This window comes from Trachinotus anak, unplaced genomic scaffold (assembly GCF_046630095.1).
Source record: "Trachinotus anak isolate AG129_WGS33_773 ecotype Australia unplaced genomic scaffold, CSIRO_AGI_Tana_v1 ptg000025l, whole genome shotgun sequence".
NCBI lineage: Eukaryota > Metazoa > Chordata > Actinopteri > Carangiformes > Carangidae > Trachinotus > Trachinotus anak.
The window spans coordinates 15,415,537-15,436,072 of NW_027273876.1; the positions used below are offsets into that span (position 1 = coordinate 15,415,537).

Below are 20,536 nucleotides of genomic sequence, written 5' to 3' on the forward strand. Positions count from 1 at the left end.
CAGGATGAGAAGAAAACAAGCTGACAGAATTTATAAAGAAAGGTCATTCCCTATCTTCTTCCAGTCTGAGTGAGACTGTGTGTGTGTGTGTGTGTGTGTGTGTGTCTGGGGGGTATGGGAGCAGCAGATAAGGAAGGATATATCCCAACGTACGCGTTTTGTTCCTCCAGCTCGTCCTTTCTGTTCATCATGGCGACAATGGCCTGACGGAGCTCCACTGCAGAGGAGAGAGAACAGGGTGAGACTTGAAAAAACCCAGAAAATACACACAGACGCTACACACAGCAATATGCATAAACTAATAACCTTCAGTTTTGAAATGTAGAAATAACAAAATCCCACTTTCACTCCACATTTGCTGGATTAATGCCGCACTTTTCCTCCATCTCTGAGATGAACTGCTTTGATAAAATTAGGTTTCACTTTTTTTATTCCCACTGACAGAAGTTATATATCTGACTCACAGAGAGCAGGATCTTTATTGCTAAAATCATAGTTTTATGGTCGCTACCATAAAACACTGAGGAAAGAAAGTAATCAGAGATAAATGTTGAGGTGGCTAACATTTGCATTAAACTGGAGCGGCAAGAAAAAGTAATAGTCAATTCTCAAATGATGTGTAAATTTGTCAAATGGTCAAATCTTCATCCAAGTTACAATTACAAACAAACACAATTTATTTTAACTTATAACGCACAAATCATTGTATTGTTCTTGTCCACACTGAAACAGGTTGGAAAAAGTGTGTGAGGTGAACAACAAAAGCTAACTGGGGTCAGGATTTATCAAACCGAGGTCCGGTCAGTGAAACCAGATTAAAGATGTGAGTTCGAGACACTTCTGCTGACGTGAAACCATGCTTCGCAAAAAGTAGATCTCAGATGCTCTCAGACAATCAAGAACTGTTGATTTGCATAAAGCTGGAGAGGGTTACAGAGTCATCTCAAAGAGTTTAGATGTTCATCAGTCCACAGTCACACTAACTGTCTATAGAAGGAAACCACTGGAGCTGGTTAACGTCGCTCATCTACCATATGCAAATCATGGTGCATGCTTGCATGGAGCATGGAGACAGTGGACTGATGAAACTAAGGTTTAGGGAAACATGACAGCCACATGGTTGGGGCACAAACCACATTGGCTCGAATGAGCAGTGAGTCGCCTGTTCCAGTCCCAGCCGGCCGGAACCATTTGCTGCATGTCGTTCCCCTATCCTCTCTCTCCCTTCATTTCCTGTCTGCCTCCACTGGAACTATCCCAAAAACAATGACTTTGGAAACTAAGGTTGACCTGTCTGGGAAAAACATCCAGCACAATCAATGGTGTAAAATACATCACCCCAATGGTGAGGTATTTTATTTTTGAGGTAAGTTTACCAAGGTATCTTACAGGATAATATATCTGCTTGCTGAAGCTCAGTAGAGGATGGGTGACGTAGCAGGACAGTGACCCTAAACACTGAAGTAAATCTATTACAGAATGACTTCAAAACAAAGAAAATCTACCTTGACCCAATAGAGACGCTGTTGTTGTGGAATGACCTGAAGAGAGCTGCTCACACCAGACACTACGAGATTACGACTGAGCTGAAGCAGGTCAGCAGATCGGTCCAAAATTCCTGAACGTTGTGCAGTCCTGATCGGCAGCTACCACAAAAGCTTGTTTTTACTTTAACTGTTCGTATTGTTAGCTTGTGCACATTATGTTTGTCTACACGTGTGATTTAGATGAATATCAGATCATATTTTTTATAACCAATTAATGCAGAAAACCAGGTCAAACCAAAGGGTTCACACGCGTTTTCTCGTCAATGTATGTATCAAGAAATTATGGCAATTATGGCCACTACCACACATTATGCTAAACATATGCTAAATATCAACTAAAAAACACAATTACTCAAAAATGAAAGCCGGCTGAATATCCAACAGTCATTTACATTTGGGTTTTTTCAGAACTTCTTGTAGTAATTTCATCAATTTTGAGCTACTTAACTGATTATCAGGATCTCAGTGAGCCGAGTCCTCCATCATGCTCACTTCAAAACCTCTATACTGCAGAAATCCATCAAGGTTATAATTATCACTATTATTACTGTCAGCATGAAAAGAAAACCACCCTCTTCCTGTTGCTGCTCATTTTGACTCAGGCACCAACCAGATGGGTTTTTAGTTTAACAGTTACCAACCACAGCAGCCGATACAGAAAGCTAAATCTAAACCAATGTAACTGTCATGGTTTTACAGGCATATTCAGGTTTGATATAATGAAAGTTCCTCACTGACGACAGAAAAATAAAACATTTATAAAAACCTTAAAGAATATTATTGAAATTGTTCGTGTGAAGAGGCTGTAAAGTCATCCAGCAAGATTTCTCCTCATGGTTTCTGACATTGCTTTAAAGCTCTTATACGCATTGAGATCTTGCAAGTCATTCTCACACTGGTGAAGTGAGCTGATGCTGTCTGAAATGTCAGCAAATGCTAAATCAAAGCTGTGTTTAAAAGATGGCTTGTACAGTCATCTGGTGATGGAATATCATCTGCTTGAAAATGAACATAATGTGCTGCACTCCTATCTGGATGGAATTTTTGCATCACACAATAATAAAGTCCTCCTCCGCTCTAAAATGTGTTTTGCTTAACGTTACTTCACCGGGATGTTTGGCCTTCACTTTGCAGAGTGATGTGTGTGCAGAGTTTGCTTTCACGTTAATCTGCTGAAAAAGGAAAGTTTCTCTTAGACGTGAACTAACAAGCAGGATTGTTTGGCATCACAACTTGCTTTAGAAGCCAGTCACGGTTCAATATGAACGTTACACAGGTGCAATCTGACAACTTGAAGCCTCCATTGCAAAGACTCTGAGAATGGACTCATCAGTGAAGTAGGGGGTGCCTTGCATCTAGATGTTGCAGCTTTTCAAGTGAAAAAAAATTGGTTTTCCATGAGGGAGATGGAGTAGATGTAATTTTAAGAATTTTTAACCTGGTAATTGAACTTTTTTTGGTGGAAAAACCATGTCTATATCTACTTCTATAAATATCTTAAAACATGTCTGGATCCTTCAATGATTTTTTTTTCCACCATGAGTACAATGAAAGTCTGACTGGGAACTTTGAGTTCTCTAAGTTTTCAATATTACACGGTGTTGCTTTTTTTTATTACTGTGTTAACCAGAGATGATCAACATTTAGTATCCCGTTTATTAGAATCACATACAATTAGCACAGAAACAGGTCGTCACATATTCAACGACAATCAATAAATAGCTCATTTAATTATTCTAAATAAAAAAGCTGAACATTCACTGACTCCAGCTTCTACTATTCGCTATTTCCCTCTAGGAAATATTCACTGTTATCTGGGGTTTTATGGACTAAAGCAATCAGTCAAGACAAATAGTAACTGAGATTGTTAGTTGCAGCCCTACTTATCTTTCTTTGATATAGATACTTCAAAATATCAGATACCAGCATTTTCGTCTAAAATTCTCTGTATCTTTTTCAGCCCTAAAAGGATCAGTCATTTGAACTGAATCGGCTACAGGCGCAGTCTGCCAGCAGTCAGCTGCTGGCTGATGTTTATCTCCATTCTGATGTTGAGGGCAGATTTGGAGCGGGCTGTGTGGTGGTACAGTGACTCATCTTCTTAGTTATGGTTGGAGGTGCACACAGAAACTGTTACCACAAATTTCCAGAAATAACAACCATGAGAGAAGGAGTTAATCTACCCTGCACTTTGCATTCCACCATCTACAAACGCACACATGCAGAGACCACAACTATATTCTCATCACTAATGTAGGGTGTCAATGTAGCCCCAGACACAAGTAGGTCCCCTCCAGCCCTGAGGTAAGTGCCTGATTGGGGGAGGAAGAGGAGGAGGAGGAGGAGGAGGAGTGTGATGAAGAGCACAACATAGGAGCAGAAAAGAGCGAGTCTATTATCTCCGCAGCTCCATTCTCCACATCAGCAGGCCAGAAATAAATGTGACCTTTAGTCCGACCACGCGTTCACAGCGGGTGCCACAGACGAGCCATTAGGGACTTCAGTGGAGCCAGACGCCCCTCTGTCCTCACCGAGGGACACGGACAAATTACAGCACAAGTGTGCATGTGTGAGAGCAGAAATACATATGCACCCAACTCATACGTGTGAGAGCCACCTTTAATGGGAAAAGAGTAAAAAGTATGTATGTGTGCATGTGTGTGCGTGTGCGCGCGTGTCCACCGGAACCTGCACGCTCTTGCTCAATTGCTCCAATAATAGAGGCATTAGCAGAGAGCGAGGCCATGTAATCGAGGTGCCTTGTGAATTATAGACTCCATACTCTCCAGTCAATGGACTGCTTGGCCTCACACGCTGTCAGATCTGGATATGGAAATCACTGAGGGAGAGCTCGCGCTACACACTTCGGCTTCTTCCTTTCTAACACCATTTTTCTTCTCAGTTTCTCCCACACACCTTTAAAAATGTTTTGTATTCATCTGTGTGTGTGTGTGTGTGTGTGTGTGAGTGTGTTTTTCACAAAGCCATAATCATGTGTCATCAACTGTTTTTACTATTCTTCCGCGCTAAAACGAACAAACGCTTTAATGAAATATTTCAGATTTGTCCATTCAGAACATCTTATTACTCACTTGTCATTTCGATTTCCTGACTTTATCAACAAGCTCAAGTGATTTAGTATTGTGCTTCCATAAAGAGACTGATTGTTAAAAATGATCAAAACTGAAGCAGCAGAGCTTGAGATATCCTGATTTTCACTCCTTAATATGAGGATGCTAAATTTCCCATGATGCTTCAAAACGTTTCTTATTCGACCCGTGGTGTCTTCTAAATGGCTGCTTCTTTCAAACCCCTCACCTTCAGTTTGAAGTGTAGGATATGTTTTGAAAAAAAAATTAAGTCTCAAGTCAAAACTGAGAAAAAAATGACCTTGATGACATCACTGTGACATCACCAGGGTTGGTTTTTCAGAACTTTAAAAGCTCCCTCCAGAGCCACACAAGACGTTACACAACTGTTTTCACTGAGTGAGTGTTACTCATCTCAATGAGTACACTGAACTTCATACTTCGCCAAAGTAAGAAATATTTTGTCGCAGAAAATCAGTGCATCATCAATTTCTGACATTAAGTGCACTCCAAGAATTTATCCTTGAGTCACTTTCCCTCGACTTGCCTTATTTTCTTCTTTCTCAGTGGTTTCCTACGTTTCCCATGAACAACTTTTCACAACCCCTTGAGAAGCGTGGCTGTACTTGTTGCTTTGGGTTACGCGAGTAGGCGGAGAGAACAAAAGCAATAGAACCAGCGATCTCAAGAGCAAGAGAACAAGGTTTTTCCAGTCAAGAAAAAAGTCACGGTCTCCCATTCAATTCAAATACAAAATCGGTTTTGGCTGCGTAGCTTTCTGGTCTATTGAGTCAAATGTAGGCGTAGAAATTGCTATCTCTGCCTCCGTCGAGATGGATTTCTCCGAATGTGATTGCTGGGTGTCAGAGAATCTGGAGAAAAAGCTGGTTGCTCTTTGATTTTAAAGGGGCTGACATCAAAATCACACGTTACAGTGGATTTCTCTTTTAATCAAAACCCTACCTTTGACTGAAGTCTGCTGTCACATATCTTTCTATGGCCTCATGTAGCTCTGCACCTTGAAGACTATTCTCTCTCCCCAGGGACACTGAGATCACTGCTCTCTCTGTGACCCCACGACCTCGTCTTACCGAGGGCTAATAGACTGGACAACGGCTCAGTCCCAGCGCTTACAGGCAGCGGCACTCACCTTTTACTCCCCTGGCTCACTGCCTCTTTCTCCCTCACACACACACAAATCCAAGGAATCAAACAGCATGACTTTGAGCAGCTAATGGTCTAATCTCTGATTTGCTGCGGGGCGCTGAGCAGAACACCAACCACACACATGAGGTGCTCATCAACTGGTTTTTTGAATCTCAAATGTTTGAAATCTCATATCTCATGTAAATTTCAGGAGTTCACACAATCTGACTTTCTCAAAAAAAAACTTTTTTTGGGGGGGGCAGACTAATGTGTATGTAGGTAGATTAACATGTGCAGACACTGGAGCAACAGTGCCACCTGCTGGATCGTTTGCTATGATGGAAAAATGATGGAAAAGAAGTGAGCAATCTCTTGGCACAGGGTGCGCTGCAATTAGATCACTTTTCACTGCAAAGACAAACAACACACAGGTTTGAAAACACCAATCAGCAGCTTTGATTAAATTTACTACAGACGGCAGCTGTGCTGAAATTTCCAGATGAAGACATGTCAGGGCTTCCAAAGGAGCCATTACAGACTCAAACTTCTTAGGAATATACTCCAAGGTGAAAGATTCTGGAAAAACCTCAGGTGAAAAGATGTGATTCAACTATTGTGATTGTAACTGTCATATTTAATGTGGATCATTTGTGTGCTTGATTTCATTTACATTTACTCTACCTGTAGAGACTTGTGCTGTGCTGCACCCTACACTGAATGATTCAGCTGCAGAGCAGAAAAGTATAAAATAAGTGCAGTCCATAACACAAATCATTTAGTTTAACTACATCAGTTATCTTTAACTGGCTGTATTTTTGCTGATATGAAGCTAACTGGCTTAAATCTCAGTCTTTCTTCACTAGTTTTGAGGTTAAATAGTGTTTTCAAGTGATTTTTATGCTAATTTCAGGAAAGCTTCAGAAGGCATATAAGCTGACGCCACTGGCATATTTTATTTTTTTTTGTTAGAAATCAGCAGATTTTTACTGCTTCACAGAGCAGTTTGTGTTTTTCCTATCAGGGGAGTATTTGCAGTGCATGAGTGATGCTCCAGTTACTGCAGGTTTTATCAGAAGACTAAGTGTATTCCTGACAAGCTGGAGTGAAGGTGATGAATCACATGGATTGTAACAGCAGGAGTTCTCACATGTTGTTCAAACCTTGTGTTTTTTCTTGCAGTTAAAGTGATTTAATTGCGACAAGCGAATTTGTTATGATGATGGTTCACATGAGGCAAAATCCATGTTGAATCACTCCACAGAACAGGTTTGAGAACCAACCAAACAAGAAGCGCAAGAGAGGGCAAGAAATATTCAGACAGACAGATGGGAAAAGGAGAAACACTCACCCACTGTCATGGACTCCGGCAGACCAGATGTTGGCAGCACGCTGGAAAGTGGAGCTGACTGCGTCGGTGGGCTGGACTCCATACTGCAACACATGGACAGACGAATCAAGTACTTTGAATCATGTCATAATTTATTTTTGTACACAAAGCTAAAGCCTCAACACAAAGTCACACTCAGTATACTTGCATGTTTAGTCCTGTGATTATACCTGATAAATATTTTCACCCTGCACTGCAAATTATTCCCATGACAACACATCATTCCCATCTGAGGCTTACTTGAATGTGAGCTCTGATCTGCTGCTCTCGCAGTTTCCCACCGGTTCTGTTGACTCACACTGAGCAGGAAATGCAGCCGCGTCCTCCACAGAGCTCACTGAAACAAAATGGAAGTGAAAGTGAAGGTAAGGTTAACACAGAAAGTCCCTACAATTCATCTTGCTAAGAAACTGATCCCTACACTGAAGCCATACGCAGCTGCCGTCAGCAGCACGAACAGCCAAACGGGTATCGCAGAATCTTAAACTGTAAAATAGCTACAGTACAAGTAGGAAATGGAAATCAGCGCAGCAGTGTGGGCTAAAGGTGGTGAAGAGATTAAAAACTGATTTGGCATCAGGAAGTGTTTTTAATATGCTTATATAGGACTCTGGAGAAGGTGTGTGGCTTCTGTGTTGGTGTGGTACCTGGCTGAGGGTCTGCAGGGTTCAGGGGAATGAGGATGTCTGAGCTGCTGTGGTTTGTCATCACCTGTAGAGGGCTCCACGTGGACACACTGGACAGACTTCCCACCACCACCCTATAACAAAAGAAGTTTAATCTCTTTTCCTTGAGCAATCACTGCATTTCAGTTCCACTCTGCCCCACAGGTCAGTCTTAAGATTAAAACCTCAACTGCCCAACACGTTCTATAGTCTATTATCTCGTGGTGTCCAAAGTCTGACACAGGAAGTATAACGCTGCGACAGACTCACTGAGCTGGGCTGTGGGCTACAGCTTCAGCCCCATTATATATGTTTTATATGTTACTTTTGTTACATTTTGCCAAAGAGCTTTTCCCGTGGAATTAGCTATGAGCAACATGAACAGGCATGTTTTCAACGTGCCTGTGCATGTAAAGACGACTGGTTTTGGATTACTTTGATCCAGAGGGAAACGTAAAACACAGTGGTTCTCAGGCATGTTCTGCAGGTATAAGGAGGATCTAATTTCTATGATTTCTAAGCAGAACCTCTGGTCTTTTCTATAAGTGTGTGTTATGAATAAATGTCATGACAAGGATGAGATATATTGTTATTGATCTATAAAATAATGCAACTTGCATTGTGCCTTGGCAAATAAACCCTGGCATCATGTTACTTTTTTATTTTTTAAGGTTCTAACAAAGGCTTGTTTATTATTCATTATTTGTCTTTTATCTTTTATCTGTTTATTTGGCCAACTGAGCTTCTTCCTTCTTGTTAGAATGGGTTAGAAAATTGCAGCTTGCAGCTATATTGTTGATCGATTATCTACTAGTTCAGGCTCTGAATGTCTTTGTTTTCTGAAGAACAGACACCAGAGGAAACAGGCTCTTAGATCCCGGTAATCAGCTGCAGGAGCCTCTAATCTGACAACTCAACATAAAAAACAGGGCTAAACAAAAATATGATCACTTTAAAATTATAACTGTATTTTTTCATCATCTCCTTTTTAATTTCACAAGTGTTTTCCTGGACAAGCTTGACTGGTACTCTGCTCTGAGCCCAGTCATCTGACTCACTGATCGGAGCTGATCCTCTCCTCCTCCTGGGTTTGTGCTCTGGGTTTGTACATCTCCTCCTCTTCCTCCTCCTCCTCGTTGTCTATGCTCTTACTGTCAGGCAAAGGAGGTGTAGTTATGGGAGGCGTCCGAGAGGGATGGGGCGACCCCACCCAGCTGACAATGCCTGGCTCAACCAGGCCATTCTGGGCCGGCGACTCGGAGAAGGCCGGCTCCAGGGGGTCTATCCCTTCCTCCACACTGCTCTGAGTGGGAGCAGTGTGACTCTTCCTCATCGCACCCATCTTCTGGGAGTCCTCCTCCCCCTCCTCCTCATCCTCCGCCCCTCCATCCAGATCATCATCAAAGGAAATGATGTTGGTGATTTTCTTTTTCCTGCGGCGCTCTTTCCTCAGCCCTGAGTCTGGGAAGAATAAAGATGAAAGAAGGTGAACAAAAACCTCAATCTCAGTCCTCAATTAAGTGAAACTCGAATTAATTCAGTACTGTTCACCTTTCTAGACTGGCTCCCTCCAGATGTCCACACAAAGTTTTGTAATGGTGACATCAGCATCTTAACTTTATTTCAATTACACCAGTTAAAGTGCATTTCAGTGGTTCATCTGCCTTCCTTTTCACAGCCAAATAGCCTGGCTGTGCCTTAGCGAGTCCACCAGTGAACAATCTGTATGGCTCTTCCCACTTTAAGGAGCTGGGGCACCGACTGAAGGCGGTGCCCCAAGAATTTCATTTGCATTAATTTCAGGGGAAAGTTTTACCAGCACACAGTTAGAATTTAAAATCTTGCTCATTTCAGGGAGCAGAACACATGGCCAGAAAATGGTGTGAGTTTCCCCCGATGAGAAGCGCCGGGGCAGAGAGCTAAATGAGGTCAAATAAGGAGGCCAACATTCTGGAAGTTTATTCATGTCATGGGGGATTTCATCACTGCTGCAGCTCTGTGCTGCAGATGCCTTGTGTTGCATCCACTAGATCTGTTCCACCAGTGCATTCATTAAGCACGCTCAAACTGAGCCATATGTTGTTTTAGTGTTTGTGTTGGTTCTGGGATGACTTTGTGACACACACACATTTTCAAAGAGTAAATAACAGTGTTCTGCATTAATAAAATACAGCATGTGTCCTCATCTGTCAGATTTATTTGCCAGAATATATGCCAGAACCAGAGGACTAGGACATATAACTCACTGCATTCAAGGAGTGGACAAATTAACACCAACACCTCACAATACAGTGAAATAGTCCCAAAGCAGCGACCGTGTTTGCCTTTATTTCGAGTTTATTTCTATTAAATGTTTGATTTTTGCTGCTGGGGCATCAATTGGCTAAAGTATGAAATCTGTGAAAGAAAGGCTAAAAAACTCAGCTGCTACATAAGCTCAAGAAAAATGAATTAGCCAAAAAGAACACTGGTTGCATGTTGAAACAGCACAGTCTTTAAAATAACAAATGACAACCAATTTTGTCTTGGCTATGGTATTGTACTGTAGATTATTTTGTTGACACCTGTTTCACCCAAGTCTTAATAAATGTTGCCGTTTCCTACCAGCAGAGGTGCTGCGTGGAAGGACAGGCAGAGGGTCTGAGGCGCCCTCCCCTCGGGGGGTGAAGCCAGGCACCACGGCCGTGGCGGTGCTGATCTCTCGCAGCAGGCTGCTGACGCCCTGAGTCGACTCCTTCCACAGGCTGCCGATGCCCTGCGTGGACTCCTTGAGGAGGTCGGACACTGACGGGGCTCCTCCCCGCGTCACCCCGCCGTTCAGGTCGCTGTTGTCGATGTTGATGGCAAACAGGATGGAGTTCAGGCCTGAGTGCAGTAGAGAGAGAGAGAGAGAGAGAGGCAAAGTGGAACTCATCATAGATCAGGCCTGTTAAATCATGTGAAGCTTTTGAACTTGTGTAAAGTGCTTGGTGAGCATTTCTGGGCAAACACAGTGAAAGTGGGCACACGAAGATGAACTCAGGCTGTATGAAAACAGAGGAAAAGCTCTGGCATGAGATCAGTGGTAAATATTCTGAATATTTCAGAGTATGTGGTCATCTAAGTTGTGCTCATCAATAGTTACAAAGTAAGAGCACTGCTATTAACATTAATAGGGTCAGGGCTTCAATTTTCAGGAAATCCAGCCATGCTGAGCAAGAAAAGTGCACAGTCAGTTAATCTACCGCTTTTACAGCAGCTCCGTCTGAGTAAAACATGTTTAAAGATCAATGAGATTGGAAAAGAGGTTGTAATGCTCATTACACAACACAAGATCCAATTTTTGGACGGATAAAAAAAATGGAGACACAACTTTGCTGTTCTTTGATCCTTACCACTAGAAAGGCCATGAATCAAAAGGGTATTTCCTGTGTACGGTGGCCAATTTAGGACATCTAAGAATTAGACTGTCAGGCTCAGATCTAAGTCATCAGACTTTAATTAGTTTCAGTTGTACTTCACCAGCTTCAGTTACTGTTGCAGTTACTGTCTTGCAATTTTACTTTTGTCTTTTACTGCTGCTGGTGTTAGCACACTAACACGCTAAATGTTAACTTGTTAACACAGTAGATGTGCCCCTTTCTCATGCTAACTGAATGCATTTTAGCATGCTAAAATGACCATGATATCATGATCCATTTAAGCTAATGTTACATTATATGTGTATTAGCATGTTGACACTTTGTTACTGTAACACGCTGAACATTGGCATGTAAAATGCTAACTGAATTTATTTTTATTTAATCTAACCATTACTAATGCTATGTTACCATAACATGGAACATTATCATACTAATGATAATGTTGCGTTAAATTTCAAACCACACTAATGTTTACCATGCCATGTAGCTGTAGCACCAGCGCGGCTAACAGTCTCATGTTTAGCATGTTTACCTGCAATTAGCCAGTGTCACAACACAAGCTCACCTGCAGCCATGGTGGGGAGCATGCTAGCTCTCTCTTCATCGAGGATAAAGGCCCAGTCTTCATAGTAGGTTCTAGAGAACAGAGAACAAGTGAGCTAACAGCATCTCTACTCAGGACGAAAAGATTTAATACCAGCTGGAGGTGGAGGTGGCTTACAAATGAAAATCACAGTGATATGCAAAAATCTGAAAACATTTTCTCATCATGTGAAAATGCAAATACACACACACACACACACAGAGAGTACTAACCCCAGACGTGGGCGGTCAGCCAGCAGTGTGTGCAGGTAGCGCTCAAGTGAGTGCTCATTGAGGGCGCAGCGCAGCCACGCACGACCCCGGCCCAGCTCTGAGGAAATGTGGCGCAGTGAGTAGAACCGCTGGAGCTCGTGGCGGTTCAGATGCTCCTTCACATAAAACCAGAAAGTCAACTCTGGAAAGAGACGGAGGAGACGTCGAAGGACGGGAGAGACGAGGGAGTGAGAGGTGGCGTGATGAGGAAGACAAAAATGAAGATAAAATGAAAAATGAAGTCAAAATGAGAGAGGGGTGGAGGGGGGAAAGGTGCAGGAAGGAGAGGGGGGAAAGGGACAGAAAGGCAGAGAGGTTGAAGGGTTGGAGACAAACGTGAAAACGTGGAAGGAATGAAAGGAACACAAGGAGGGAAGGAGGGAAGGTGAGACGATAAAGAGTTAGAGGGATGAAGAGAACATGGGACATAAGAGTGAGGCAAAGTGAGGGAAGAGGGGAAGAGAAGGAGAGAATTAGTTCCATCTCACTTGTGAAAAACAACCATCAGTGCATTACACAACAGGTTCAAAGGGTCAGTGAGGCAGTGGCAAAAACACTTCTGGACAAACGAGTCAGCACATCTTCACTCTCTCATTAACAAACACCCAAAGCTCCTTTCACACAGCTCCATCCTGTCCCCTTTCCACAGTTTGACTGACCTCAGAACTCACACCATATTATTATTTTTTATAACAACGGAGGAAAAAATAAAAGACAAAAAAATCCTATGTGAGTCTGTTTCCCTGTAAGGTTTTCGAAGGTGTGGTACAGAAACGAACAGGAATGAGAGTTTATCCACTTTTCTTTTGTATAATTAGCATATAACCTCCGAACAATATGTTAAAATGATGTCTGCTATTTCTGGCTTTTAGGGCTTGGCTTCATTAATGGGCTCCAAATCCATGAGTTCAGCCACAATCCTTTCTTGTAATTGACTGCGAAATACAGGAAATGTCAGATATGCTAATGGTTATGGGGTGGTAGCCGTTACACAAGTCGTGCATTTCTCCCCCAACGTGGAATTAATAGCCACAAGGTTCTTCAATATGACACAGTGGAAACAATTTAGTCAAATGTGAAACTAATGTCTCTCAAGCAGCAGATGGAGCCCATTGAGTGGTCTGTCCAGTCTGTCCACTAACACAGATTACTGCTTACTAACATAAGCGTCACCGAAGCTTGTTGCAGAGTTGAAAGAGTTATCTTGAAGTAAGGAAGAGATGGTGTAAATGGACACACACACCAACCTAAACACTGGCACTTCAATCGCATGGAAAAAAAGACTGTAACGTCCTTTATAATACCAACTTTTGTACCATTGATATCATCATTAACATTCAGTTTCAAATCAATTTCCAATTCACACATTTGTAAAAAGCCACAGAGCTCCAATGCTGCAATTTTCAGCAACAACAAATAAAAACACCATGAGACGTCTACGGTGGGATCGCGACAGTTCCAAACTTTTTTTTTTTTCTTTTGAGTTTGAACAAAACAAGCAAATAAAAGGGCTGCTGTGATTTTTCCTCGGGGAGCACGAAGGTGTAAAGGAGGAGAATCCCCGAAATAAGGAAAAAATGGGGAGATTTTCTTTGCACTTTACAGGGGTATTGTGTGTTATACATGCTGTCTGCATGTCAAACTCTTCTTTACAAACTACACATTATTTATATTATAATGAAACAAACCAACTTGTTTTTAGGGCTGCACCATTACATCCACTTGAAATATACCAGAAGTGTTTTGCATTTTTGTACCAACTGTGTGTGTGTGTGTGTGTGTGTGTGTGTGTGTGTGTGTGTGTGTGTGTGTGTGTGTGTGTGTGTGTGTGTGTGGTTAATCTGCATCTTGTGGCTTCCCGCTGACACATCTTCATCCTCCAACACTTCAAGGCTTCCAAAATAACAGCTACCCTGTAGTACGGTCATTACTTTCTCTGGTCCCCTTTTCTTCCCCAAGCTAAATGCTGGAGGCCAATGTCAAGTTTCTGCCCTGATTTTCACCTCCAGACCCGAGGCTGAGGGACCGTGTCTCCTCACTCAGCGAACCAAATGGCCGCTTCGGGGTCATACCTGCTTCGGTCTTGCTGCTGAAGCCCGCAGCCTGCTTGAGAGCAGCAGCAGTGAGGGCCAGACCTCTGCTTTTCCTCAGGCCGTGCTGCAGCACCGCTTCAAACTGGGCGCACAGACAGATCACCCTGCAGAGACAAAGACAGGTCACTGTGTAGAGAGAAAGGGCGAAGGGGGGGAGGGGCATTTACACCTCTTGTGCTTTAATGCCATTTGAAACTCCACTAGAGGTACAATTATGTGTTTTTTTTGAGAAAGACGATGTCCATTTTTATTGCTTTGAAAATTGAAGACCACCACTATGCTCACATTTCCGGAATATGATTCTATCTTGCACCATGCAATCATTTAAAAGGCCATTAAAAGATCCATTATCAACTTCTGTTGGCTACAAGGCAGAACTACTCCCATCTTGAACGGTAATTAAAGCTGAAGTTACAACCTGAATATGAGCTCTAAAAAGACGAGGATATGAAATTTTGATCACGATGATGAATGATGAATCGCTCCAGCCTGATGAAACAAAGCTGGAAGCTCATTTTTCATACGTGCACCGGTTTTCTTTTTGAATTACACGAAAGCTAAAAAAAACAAAAAAAAACAGAGCTTTCTTATTGCTTAAAATGTAATAAAATGTGGAGATCGCAGACTAGGAACTTTTTTTCATTTTAAGACAGTTTTGTTGTGAAGAAAGTGATCCTCAGGGCGGGCATGTTGCCAGGTCGCTGCACAGAAGAGGCTGGAGGTAGGTTAAGCACACACTGGAACACTACAGCATCAAGTGACCTGGATCTACACACGTAAAAGCAAACAACGTCCTGCCCGTAGAACGGACACAGATATAACAACAGAATTTCTTCTCTTACCTGCTGTCCGAGTCTGTGGCAATCTCCTTTCTTCCTCCAAAGCGAATTTGGCACTGGGAAGATATGAGGGGAATGATAAAAGCTGCCCAAGAAATACTTCTCTCTTCAGCCTTTGCCTGCCAGGTTCAAACCACGCTCCAGCACACCGTGAGCACATTTCTAACATTTCAAGGGCTTAAATCACTTAAGTAGACACAGAACAGACACTGTATTTTGTCGATGCATTGTACTGATGTACCACAAACCCAGCGGGTTGCAATTTGGCCAGTGGCTAAAGTCCTGATTATGACCAGATAAAGTGAACTGCAGAGAATCGATTAAAGACAAAAGAAAGAAAAAAAAAAAAAAATCCGGGGCTTTGATCTCACTTTTAAGAAATACAGCCCTGTGGGTTTGTTTACGCTCACATAACTAAAAGCTGCCTCACAAGCCTCCTGGAAGAGCTAACCTGAAGCATCGTCTCACGGTTACCGTTAGAGGTTTGCAGATTTGCAGGCTATTTGAAGTGTTATTAAATGTCTCTGATGTTTTTGGTTCTGGTTTCACTCTCTATTTAAACCTACGTTTCATACAAATACAGACACATACAGGCACTTCCTTCATTTTCTCTTTCCCTCTATGTATTGGGCATCACATAAAAACATACCTGCCAAAACTGAATTTCCTTGCTCAATGGCAAAAGCACATTTCACAGAATATGACTGTTTATTTTGCTAATATTTACCCAACATATCTGCAGGTCATTCAACAGTAGACGCACAGTGCTCGGTTTTACTTCTTCTTGTGTGTTTTGGTGCACAGGGGTGAGGGAACTAAAATTGTCTATTTCCTTGTTCCAGTGAAAGACGCCACAACTACCGCTTCATATTTCTGACGTGAACTGATTTCTTGATCACACAAACGCAGCGTCAACATCATGGAAGTCTCCATCTTTCTCTCTCTGCTCATTTCTCAACAATCGTTTGAATTGAAGGCAGAAATCGACAGATCTGAACTCAGTAATAAAATCAATATGTTTCCTTCCTTCCAATCACGCTGCTGTACAGCATTTGGCTACCGGCCATGTGTAATTTTATGGGACTCTACTAGATAAGCGGTGACTCACTTGTTTGACAGCATCCAGCAGCCTCTCCAGGAGGTGTTGCCTCTTGGTATCACTCTGCTGTGTGCCTGCAGAAGTGACAACAAACAAAGGAAACAACCCAAATACATTTTGATGACAAATTAGGAAAATGACAGGAATATAGAGACTCCATTTCTCAGCCATTGCTTAACACCAGAGGAAGGAAATTAACTTTGAATAAAGTCATGGGCTATCACAGTCAGTGTGACAAAAAAAAAAAAAAACAGTTTGAGTTTGGTTATAATGTAGAATTAATTCTACAGTATTTGGAGTTGTGTTTATCATTGTGCACTGTCTTTGTTAAATAAACGAGTAAATTGATACATTTGGCTGCTATAATATGTAGTATTCTTGGAATATTAGCCCTCAATAATGTGTTAATTACATAGTTAGACTTAGAGATGAAATAACTTATCAATTTGTCAATCGGCATAAAAATAATCTACAATTTCTGTTAAATCTTTTTTTTCTAGCTCCAGTTTATTCGCTGTGAGAATTTGCTCCTCTCTTATCATCGATTAAATAGCGAGTCACCTGAAGGCATCTGGCACTTTAATGTTTATTGGCAAAGCATTTCTCTGATTCATATCTATGCTGTTATGTTGTATCTTGCTGTAAATATTAACCAGGAGTTTTACACTTGTAACACAGGCGTCTATGGTCTGCAGCTCTGGGTTACGTAGTTTGCTCAAAGGCACCTTGGCAGTTGCAGAGTAGTGAAAGCTGGATGCAACTTGTGGTAACCACACTTCTGTCACCTCATGACCGCCTCCAGCCTCAGAAATGGACCCTTCATGTTTACCAACCACTTCCAATTGTTTTGCATGCTGACACAGAGGGCCTGAGCGGTTCTGTGGAGGGGCAGTTAGTCATGCATTGAGCAGATTTGCATGAAGAGCCTTCAGAGATGTAACAGTTCAGTGCCTCGGAAAGTGCATTTGAATTATGTAGATTTTCTCTGGAGCAGAAAGCTAAGCATCAATCTAATAACTCAGCAGGTTTAAAAACACCAGAGGTGTAATTTGCTGGGTGTTACCATTGGGGAACTGCTGCCCTTAGCTTTGAACAAGTCAGCAGAAATCCCTGACTGTCTGAACACAAAAGCTGCTGAACAAGTGACCGAGTCTCCTCTTGCACGCATGATTTGACATTTTATGCTTTTACAGCTGAATGACAAACAAAAAGCAGCACTCACCGTTCATTCTGACAGCCAAACTGCGGTGGCAGTGACATCCAAGCTAATCAGTTCAACGCCGATGGCATTCATGCCCTTCTGTGGCTTTCATTCACAAAGGGCGCCGGCTAGCCATGTACCGGGCCCATGCTGCCTGTGTAGCCGAGCTGGACCCACCCAACAGCGGCGTGGGGGCTGAAGCTCACTCGGTGAACAGAGAGGCCTGCCGGGGAGCCGCCGGGGCTGCGAGACTACCACTCTCTGGCATGTAAGAGTTGTGAGGAGCCGGGTGTGCAGATAAACTGTCCCAGACCGAGCCCGGAGTGTAATGCCAGAGCCATGGGACCAGCTGTGTAATCCGTGGCGGCCCGTCCGGAGGAGAGCTCAAGTGTTTTCACTTTGGAGCCTGTGACACCGCGAAAAAGGGGAAACGGAGCCGTGTCCAGGTCACGTGACAAAACATACAGCTGTCATATGACGCGAAAGGCCTGGCGGGAGTTGTAGTCTTTTGTAAATGTGTTCATCTTTTTTTTTTTTTTTTTACCTATATAACTCTTAAGTGCGAGTGTATTTTTCTTAAATTTGCGCAGAGTGAACCACCAACATGGACACACCTTTTTTTTTTTTTTTGAAAAAGGAAACATGACACTTTAATTGTGTTTTTACCAGTGAGCAAATGGCTAAATCAGTTAGTTGCTCCACTTTGGTCGAGTCTCAAATATTTCAACAAGCAGTGGCCGGATTGAGATGAAATTTTGTCCAGACATTTGTGATCCTTCGCCTTCGCCTTTAGTGCTACAATGAGGCTGACATTTGTGTGAAATGTCTCTACAGCTACTGGATAAAAAGGCACTTTTTTTTAAAGTGTGGCCTTTGTAAATTTGTCTGGTGTTCAATCATATATTTTTTAAAATTAATTTGACTATTTATTAACTTTGAATTATACTAATTTCTTATTTGCCAATTCGTCACAGCCAAGTCTCCATGTGTCTGTGTTGCTGCAGCCCTGCTGTTGTTTTAAATCAGGGTAGGAAAAATAATACCACTACAAAACAACCGCTTCATACTCTTGGGAGTAATTTAGTTTTTGAAAATGATGTGAAACCTTTGCTTACATGATAAATGTATACTTTGTTTTGTACATTACAGTATGGAAGCCCATCTCCAACAGTGTGATATAAAAAAAAAAAAAGATCCTGTAAGTCATTATAATGCGAAACTGTCTCAAAATATTGATTTTGTATTTTAAAATGATGACTTTCATGGATCCGTGGACCCAACCTGCTTTGTGTCAACAGTCCAGGCAGCTGGTGATGGCTGCTGAATCCGCAGTCATTCGAATTGCATGTTGTTTGAACCTTGTTTGAACTTCATTTTTGGCAAAAAAAGTGACAGCCCTGGCACAATGACCCACTTAATACCAATTAGTCATTTGAATGCCACAGGCTATCTGGGTATCACTGTTGCCGACACATGCATCCCTCTGTGGCGTCAAAGCAAAAATCATCTCTAACTGGTTTTATGAACATGACAAAGAGTTCAGTGAACTTCAGTGGCCTCCTCAGTCACCAGATATAATCTGGATCTAATCTGAAGCACAGCCTAAATTATAACAGTGCTGGTGGTGTAAAATTAATTGTGAATCAGTAGCAACATTTTTATTACCCGTGATATTTTTGTTATTTTGGCCAGTGTCTTGCATTTATCTTGCAAAAACCATAACAATTCTAATATTGTACTAATTACTTGCTGCTTAATTGTCGGTCAGAGCACCCTCTGCTGGATCATAAGTGAAACTACTTGAAATGGTTTGTTGTGCTTATAAAAACAGGAATAATATGTTTTATTTTTAAACGTTAATATTGTGTTCTCAAAGATTCGATTAGATTTGTTTTCCATTGTTCAAAACGTGTGAATATTGTTCTGGTTTTCACTTTTCTAAGACTTGTTTATGATAATGTAATATAATGAAAACTGTTTACAAAATGTTTTAAAAGTTTGCACATGAACAACCAAAGAAGAGGAGAAAACAATCAAGTTATGCCCTAAATGGGAAAAGTATCTTGGGGTATACAGTGTAAATTGGAAAATAAAGGTCTTTTTTTAATATTTATTTAATATTTAATTTAATTTTTTAATATGAAATTGTGTCATTTTAGGCCCAGATACATTAAAAAATAGCAACTGATTAATTTTCCAAAAGTATCTATATGTGCTTGCCAATTTTATATGGAGATGTCACATAAATAGTTGTGTTACATTAATTAATAATTGTACAAAAATGCATTAAAACATCTGTTTAAAAAATAATTTATTGGTATAATTTATTTTGTAGTGTTTTCATCAAACACTTTAAGAACCTGATATTAAACATGTGGGTTTCTTTCCTTGGATACAGATTGGTGTGTATGCACATGTTGTCACTAAAAGACTGTTTTCACTTTCCTTTACAGAAGAAGAAGATTCATTTATATTTCTCTGAAATCTCGGCTTTGGATGCACATCTTCCAGCACAATTAGGGATATCACAAATATTGTGAAAGCCAATCATGGTCCATGTTCTCCAAATACATTCATAATACTTTACCACAGTGGCAGACTAGAAACTACTCCAAGAGCAGTTCATTTTCAGTGAAGTTACAACAGAGGTTTATGAAGTTTAAATTCACCTTTATACATAATATAAATAAGTAAAAACTGTCCCACTCTTCAAAGTCTATGAATCAACAAAAACATCACTGATAACAAAAATAATGACAGATTAGAAAGCTGTGATCTCTAAATCAGTGTCATTTGCAACACTCTGTTTTAGTGTGCAAAGTTTACCTCTTATCAGCCAGATAAGAACATGTGGATCTTATCTAGATAAGAGTTCAATGTTGTCTAATCATTACTAGTGCATGTTCATGGAGCAAACACAGAATTCATTTCTACAGAATAAACAGACAAGCAAATGAGGCAAATATAAAGATCCAAGTTCAGTGTCTCTTGGTGTCATTTACAGGGATTAGTTCATATTGACAGTGTCTCTCTCACAAGTTCTTTGGATGAGGAGGTGATGGTGGTGTCATATATAGTGGAGAGTGAAACCTCTGTACCAGTGTTTGAAGGTCTGTTGATGCCGTCTCTGACAGACCTGCCGTTCTTTCTGAAAGAGTTCCTGATCCGATTGGAGACACGGTTGGACACACGCCTCACAACCTGGCTGAGTCCT

The 20,536-nt window shown here is 41.4% G+C and overlaps 1 protein-coding gene across 3 annotated transcripts in view; it reads right to left on the minus strand.

Moving 5' to 3' along the window:
• Positions 1–17,786, minus strand: part of snx29 (sorting nexin 29) — a 145,146-nt gene extending 127,360 nt beyond the window's left edge. The window contains exons 1-12 of one of the 3 annotated variants that reach the window (XM_071463453.1): positions 17,344–17,784; positions 16,131–16,195; positions 15,026–15,078; positions 14,163–14,287; positions 12,052–12,232; positions 11,801–11,871; positions 10,439–10,699; positions 8,893–9,295; positions 7,817–7,929; positions 7,410–7,506; positions 7,131–7,213; positions 154–217 (exon numbers count right to left, since the gene is read on the minus strand). In XM_071463453.1, coding sequence (XP_071319554.1) covers positions 154–217; positions 7,131–7,213; positions 7,410–7,506; positions 7,817–7,929; positions 8,893–9,295; positions 10,439–10,699; positions 11,801–11,871; positions 12,052–12,232; positions 14,163–14,287; positions 15,026–15,078; positions 16,131–16,195; positions 17,344–17,350 — 1,523 coding nt within the window. In that variant the 5' untranslated portion in view covers positions 17,351–17,784. Of the gene's footprint in view, positions 1–153; positions 218–7,130; positions 7,214–7,409; positions 7,507–7,816; positions 7,930–8,892; positions 9,296–10,438; positions 10,700–11,800; positions 11,872–12,051; positions 12,233–14,162; positions 14,288–15,025; positions 15,079–16,130; positions 16,196–17,343 lie in introns of all 3 variants that reach the window. The other 2 variants (XM_071463455.1, XM_071463454.1) reach the window with 2 other exon arrangements.
• Positions 17,787–20,536: the final 2,750 nt, after the last annotated feature.